This window comes from Oncorhynchus mykiss, chromosome 9, assembly GCF_057628025.1.
Source record: "Oncorhynchus mykiss isolate SJ-2025 chromosome 9, ASM5762802v1, whole genome shotgun sequence".
Classification (NCBI taxonomy): Eukaryota; Metazoa; Chordata; class Actinopteri; order Salmoniformes; family Salmonidae; genus Oncorhynchus; species Oncorhynchus mykiss.
This window is the reverse complement of record NC_143030.1, coordinates 28,788,129-28,795,198: the sequence shown is the minus strand read 5'-3', so window position 1 is coordinate 28,795,198 and position 7,070 is coordinate 28,788,129. Positions and strand designations below refer to the sequence as shown.

General features: G+C 44.1%; 1 protein-coding gene across 1 annotated transcript; it reads right to left on the bottom strand.

The window, feature by feature from the left end:
• Positions 1–211: 211 nt before the first annotated feature.
• shbg (sex hormone-binding globulin) lies at positions 212–5,600 on the bottom strand (the record flags this gene model as incomplete). The annotated part of the gene is given in 8 exon segments (NM_001124237.1): positions 212–1,250; positions 1,629–1,821; positions 1,977–2,122; positions 3,095–3,254; positions 3,429–3,590; positions 3,899–4,088; positions 4,521–4,621; positions 5,437–5,600. Coding segments are annotated over 8 exon segments (1,194 nt in total). The 3' UTR covers positions 212–1,107.
• Between the last annotated feature and the right edge of the window lie 1,470 nt (positions 5,601–7,070).

Genomic DNA, 7,070 nt, shown 5'->3' with positions numbered 1-7,070 from the left:
TGTTCTATTCTTTAACTTAGATGTTTGGTTGAGACGGAGGTATGAAGCCAACATATCAATTATTCATTAGTAGACATCTCCATCTCAACCAAAAATCTAAGTTAAAGAATAGAACTAAATACAATAAAATCAAACTACACTTTAAATAAAGTTTTATTAGATTTAGTCCTATTCTATATTGCACAATAATGAGACTGATGCGCCAACAGGATCATCTACCACAAGCTCAATGTATCTTTATTGACAGAAAATTCAGAAAGCAATGGCCCATCTCATCTGCTCATTTTACACCCCATAACCTGGTCAAAAGCAAACAAAGACTGTCAAACCCATAGAGATCTTACTAAATTACTAGAGGGGCTATGTCATAAACCCTCAAAGTTCCAGAATGGGGCAAAATGGCAGCGATCTTGGTCAGGAATAAATCCAAAACCAGTCTAATTGGAATGAATGGCAGTAGAGTCAAAGGGGATGCATTTCCTGCTTTTGCTTAAGTAGGAACATAAAAGTAAGGCATGTGATGTGTCAGAAATTGTGTAATAAAATTATAGTCAACCTACAATATTGTCATATAATATAGTCATACAATAACAGTACTTCTTGCATTTACAACTTGTCTAAGTCCTATCATCAACTGACTTCAGCCAGTGTATGACTGTGGATTGACTGTATTGTTTGAATGGAATGTTGCCACATTGGCAGTTAATAAGAGCACTTCATGGAATCATTCCTCTAAAACTGGCTGGCTTGCTAGCTAACACACATACTGTGCAGATAAATTCATCACATTCATTATTATACATATTATCACAGCACTGGTAAACCATGGTTGACCAACTCCCTCACCAACATGGCTGACCTTTGGACCATCATAAGAAGGTTATTTTACATTCTATTATTCTAATTCCTAATTCTATGGTCAAATCTCTCTTAGCCATGGTTAAAATTAGGACTGTGTGTACAGGAATACTGACTGGGCCTGTTAAAATGCAGATGGGGGAGGGGGGGATTTGTAATTAGGTTTATGCGACCAGGGAAGGGCGATTGATGGAGATAAATGACATCAATACAGTCATCACAGATCTGATCTGTCAGGATAGCCTTGGTTCAGACTTCTGAGGGGCAACTATGGGAGAAAACAGAGAGGTCCTTGTACAGCGCCCGGTCTAGATCCACATCCTGTCCCTGGACCTGGATCTTCTCCAGACAGCCCTTCAGGTACTGGATGCTACTGTAGGACACTCCATCACCTGAGAGCGGGAGGAACCACAGAAAGGGGGACGGGGGGATGGAGAGAGGGGAAAAATAAACAACATTTCAAGATTCTACAGCATCCATATGTGTGTAGACGCCTGGTAGCGGTTAGCTGTAACTTAGGACAAATCTGGTACCTGTCAGAGGAGGCTGGTGGGAGGAGCGATAGGAGGATGGGCTCATTGTAATGGCTGGAATGGAATCAATGGAATGGAGTCAAACGTGGTTTCCATGTGTTTGATGTCTTTGATACCATTCCATTTATTCCATTCCAGCCATTACAATGAACCTGTCCTCCTACAGATCCTTCCACCAGCCTCCTCTGGTACACGTGTCTCCTCAAAACACTTCCAAGTATCTCCTCACAAATTCACCTGGAAGCCCCCCAAATGCAAGGATCATCCCCTCTTTCCAGCTTCTAGGAAAGTCAGGTATACTGTCGATCTCAAATGTTAGGTGCGTGTCATCGATGTCCATGTTCACTTGATTCTTCAACAGGGTTAGGGACAGTCTGCTGAAACTCTGTTCGGTGATGGTGTCACGCTTGAGGATGGTCAGTATGACTTTCTGCCGCACAAAAGTTGAAAAGCATGGACATACATCTGTATCAAATTTGTATTGCACTGGTCAAAGAACCATGATTACGAACTGTGATCGTGACAGTTTACATGCTGAAATCCAACATTCATATTGTCATGAAATTATAATGGTGGGACTGGAACCTTTGGGTTATTGTTGATTTTCACTGTTACTGTGGGCAATTCCTGCCCAGGGGTGTTCAAGCTCAGAACTGTTCCTTCCATTTTAGTGGAGTCTCCATGGATATCAATAGTAATCCCACCCTCCTCTGTCTGGTGGCCAGGGAGGTCTACAGGGGGACAGATATGAATAAATCAATCCCAATATTTCAATATACAGATGTAGGATCTTAATTTGAGCTGATGTAGGATCTTAGTTTGCTACAGCAGGAAAATAATCCTGCAGCAACAGGAAATATGAATTATTATGTGGATTACAATTAATAGACATGTTGTAGGGGTTCATATATTTTTTGCAAGGGAAAATCAAGTGAAATTTCAAAGCGGAAATGACAAACTTCAGAAGCCTTTTACGACCTCAAATAGACTAGAAGTTTAACATTTCCTGCAACAGGGTGATCAAATTAAGATCCCACATCTGTATTTACCTATCTCTTCCCAACTACCTACCTCATCCCCATATTGTTTTTATTTACTTTTTTGCACACCAGTATTTCTGCTTGCACATCATCATCTGCACATCTATCACTTCAGTGTTAATTTGCTAAATTGTAATTACTTTGCTACTATGGCCTATTTATTGCCTTACCTCCTTACGCCATTTGCACACACTTAATATAGGCTTTTTCTATTGTGCAATTGACTGTACGTTTGTTTATTCCATGTGTAACTCTGTGTTGTTGTTTGTGTCACACCGCTTTGCTTTATCTTGGCCAGGTCGCAGTTGTAAATGAAAACTTGTTCTCAACTGGCCTACCTGGTTAAATAAAGGTTAAATATTTTTTTTAAATATGGACATATACAGGTAAATTGGGTAGACCCGATACTGTTCAGGCTATGTGTGGCTTCACAACCTGTTCACTACACCATCAGACCTTCTTTGGAATGTAGTGCCTGTCTTTACAGAAGATAGAATAGGAATCAGCTTCGCTTCGCTTCAGTTAAAACTACAAAAGGATGCTGATTGGATCCAAGGCGAGTAGCGTTTTGTTGTTGGCTAATGATTTTGTTTGCTAATTTGTTCTTAGACAGTCCCCAGTCTTTATTGTGTGTGCCCCACATTCGTTTCAATATATATGGACCTGTGGTGTTGAATGCAGCCAGTCCTGCTCCGGGGAAATAGCTCCCTGGCTGGATGTTCTGGTAGCAGGGCCAGGGCTCCCCAATCAACTCTGTCTCCCAGGGGGTGCTCAGGTTTAGCCAGTTCCCCTTCTGGATACATCCATCCATCTCTGGCTGGAACTGGAGACCACCCAGTCACACAAGTACAGTATTAGGACCGTTTATACACACTTACCCCACCCCACACACGCATGCTCTCACACACACCAATTTGTAAACAAGACCAGTCCATTTCCAAGTTCAGCTAATCAATCCCCTTCGACAACAAATGACAGACAGATAGCTCCAGCATACCGGGAGGAACAGCTTGTCCACGCTGACCAGGATTCCCCCGAGGGCGAGGCGGATCTGGCCTGTCAGAACCTCCATGGTCTCTTTGGACTTCAGTCCCACCACCAACGCTTTCTGGCCGTCCACCTCCAGCACCACAAAATCCCCCTGGCTACTGATCTCCACCTACGGTACGCATAAAGAATCAGAAACAGTACCCTACATGTGTATCACAGAATAGAAATGTACGTGAATAAAGCCTCAAATACATTTGATACACTAGTGTGTCACGAATTGAAAGTGCTTTCTTTCACATTGCTATAGGCCTTCATCACAGCTCATTGCTCCTCATAACAGCCTCTATAAATGAATTCATAATGCATTACACACAGGTCTATTAGAAGTGACTGGTACACACCTGATTTGACACCTAGACTTGCGTGCCAGGCTTCTATAGGTTACCCATAATGCAGAGTGAATGTCACCTGGCTTACCAGATGCCACTTGCCATCATTGAGTTTGGGTCCCCCTTGCACACTGACGAGGATGTCTGCTTTCCCGATCTGCATCTCAGGGAGGCCGTTCCTGAGGATCAGGACAAACCAGTCCTCTCCCTCCCTGGTGTCCCCATAGAACACCACCCCCTCGGGGTCAAACGTCCGGAACTGGAACATGGACTTGATGCTGTAGACCAAAGACATGGGAAAGAAGTCTATCACTAGTCATTCATGTGTCTTCCTAGTTGCTACTTTGACTGACCGTTGCTTAGAGTGACTGTTTTGGTCGTTTCTCGTTGCCAAAATGAATGGTTAGCCAAATAGATGGTTAGCCAAATAGATGGTTAGTAAAAATGGATGGTTAGTAAAATGGATGGTTTGTATGATAGAGCACAGAGATGTTGGAAGTATAATTTAAGGAAAGGAAAGTTGGGCTCTCTTTGAGTAAGTAAAACATTCAGATTTTATGAAACTATGTTATGTATGCATGTAACCCATGCTTACACCTATCCAATCGTCTTTCAGCTTTAAGAAAGGAAGGAAGGGTGCGTGTTAAAAGTATTGGAATGTGGCCTAGTGCTATTTTTTCCCCTCTCATGGTCATGTAAAGCAGACTGACCTTTTGACCTCTGTCAGGTTCTCTCTGGTCTGCATCAGGGGCCACCAGGTGCCTCGTTGTTGTTGGCCTAGGTTGATAGGGCCACTGCCCGATATCTCCTTCTGTGTGTCAAAACATGACACATGTTACAGTATGTACAATACAACACATGTTACAGTATGTACAGTACAACACATGTTACAGTATGCTCAATGTACTGCTCATTCATTCACATACACACCCCTATGTTTCAATGTTGTCTTCTTACAGGTAGGGAATATGCACAGCACACCGCCACTCTTATGCTTGTGCATCTATTGAACATGATGCCAAATGTACGGAGAAATAGACATTTGAACACATGGTATTTTCCTTTGTACAATGAGTCATAAAGATGTTAGTAAAGTGATACAGCAAAATGTGGGTGAGCTCAAATCAGTGGAATAGATTTAGGGTGACCTGACATTGTTTTCCGCCCACAGACTACGGAGCAAAGTCCCCTCTCTTTTCACTGTGCAATTCAAGTTCTCTGTGTTACTGTCAAGGTACTCTTGGTCAGATGTTTACATAGTCTGTCCTTGAGAGATTAAGGCAATACTACGACCAGTATTGTATATTTTCCCTTGGGCTAATCCAATGACCATTTAAATATTTTATGTAACCTTTATTTAACTAGGCAAGTCCGTTAAGAACAAATTCTTATTTACAATGACGGCCTACCGGGGAACAACTGCCTTGTTCAGGGGGATAGCGACAGATTTGTACCTCGTCAGCTCGGGGATTTGATCTAGCAACCTTTCGGTTACTGGCCCAACACTCTAACCACTAGGCGACCCGTCGCCCCTAAATGAACCACCAAAATCCATTTAATGAGAAAAACTACCTTGGTTACATATTAAACATGTACATTGTCAGTGGTGAGAGAATTCTGACGTACCTTGGGGTGTCCGTTCCATTGTCCCTCAGCTCCCCATCCCAGCAAGGTGAGGCATAAACCCAGCAGCAGTCCACCTGACAGGGTCTTTAACGAGCCCATTCTTCAGACCCGTGACCCTCAGTAGGCTTACCAGTGTCCAGAACCTCACAGCGATTTGTCCACTCACTCTGAACTAGCCCTGAGGTACTAGTGGAGGGGCTAATGGTCTACTTCGACACTCTGACGCCTGTTTTGGAGCGAGCCAGAGCTACGTGGGCCCGCCAGAGACCAGAGGGCAAACATGTCGACATCGTCAGCGGCTATTGATTTCCTGGAAAGTTGTTGCTCGTTTGTGTCAAACTGTTTGGGAGAAATAAGAGGCGAGGCAAAGTGCAATGCAGAAAAGGAGAAATAGAGGCGAGGAGGCAAAAGCAAGCGAGAGGAATAAAAGTGAGGGGAAGAGGGCAATAGTAACAGAGCAAGCCAACAGAGTGCAGGACCAAATATTGCTGCGCTCATATGAGTGATTAACAGTGACTATAAAGAGAATACAGTACAAGAGATCCAGGCATGATTTTTATCAACTGATAATGAGATCGCAACTGATGAGTCCCCTCTGGCCGATGTGCTCCACAACTATCTCTCTAGCGATGGGGAAACAGACAGCAGTGTATGCTCGGTGAGTGACCTTAGTCGACCGATGGTTGTTTACCAGCTCAACTGAGACCTTGACTATTTGTGTATGCCTTAGCTGAGACCTTGACTAAGTGTGTATGCCTTAGCTTTGGCGTGTTGGAATGGCAGCATTCCAAGGCTGCACTGTGCTTTTAGGAACGGTACAGAGTGCCCCTCCCTTTACACCCTGCAACAACAGGAAAGCTATCACTGGACAAAGGTGTCAAAATATTTGATCTTATTGGTCTTATGTCACACTATGTCCTGACATCTTGCTCTGACACCACCACCCAAGTTTTCACCAAATCTGAGAGGATTTCTTTAATACTCAAAAAAATACATTGTTATTAACTGTACATTTATGTGATACCTGCTGTTTCAACTCTCTCTCTGTCCCGGACCTGCTGTTTCAACTCTCTCTCTGTCCCGGACCTGCTGTTTCAACTCTCTCTCTCTCCAGGACCTGCTGTTTCAACTCTCTCTCTCTCCCGGACCTGCTGTTTCAACTCTCTCTTTCCCGGACCTGCTGTTTCAACTCTCTCTCTCTCCAGGACCTGCTGTTTCAACTCTCTCTCTCTCCCGGACCTGCTGTTTCAACTCTCTCTCTCCCGGACCTGCTGTTTCAAATCTCTCTCTCCCGGACCTGCTGTTTCAACTCTCTCTCTCCCCCGGACCTGCTGTTTCAACTCTCTCTCTGTCCCGGACCTGCTGTTTCTACTCTCTCTCTCTCCCGGACCTGCTGTTTCAACTCTCTCTCTCTCCCGGACCTGCTGTTTCAACTCTCTCTCTCCCCCGGACCTGCTGTTTCAACTCTCTCTCTCTCCCGGACCTGCTGTTTCAACTCTCTCTCTCTCCCGGACCTGCTGTTTCAACTCTCTCTCTCTCTCTCCCAGACCTGCCGTTTCAACTCTCTCTCTGTCCCGGACCTGCTGTTTCAACTCTCTCTCTCTCTCCCGGACCTGCTGTTTCAACTCTCTCTT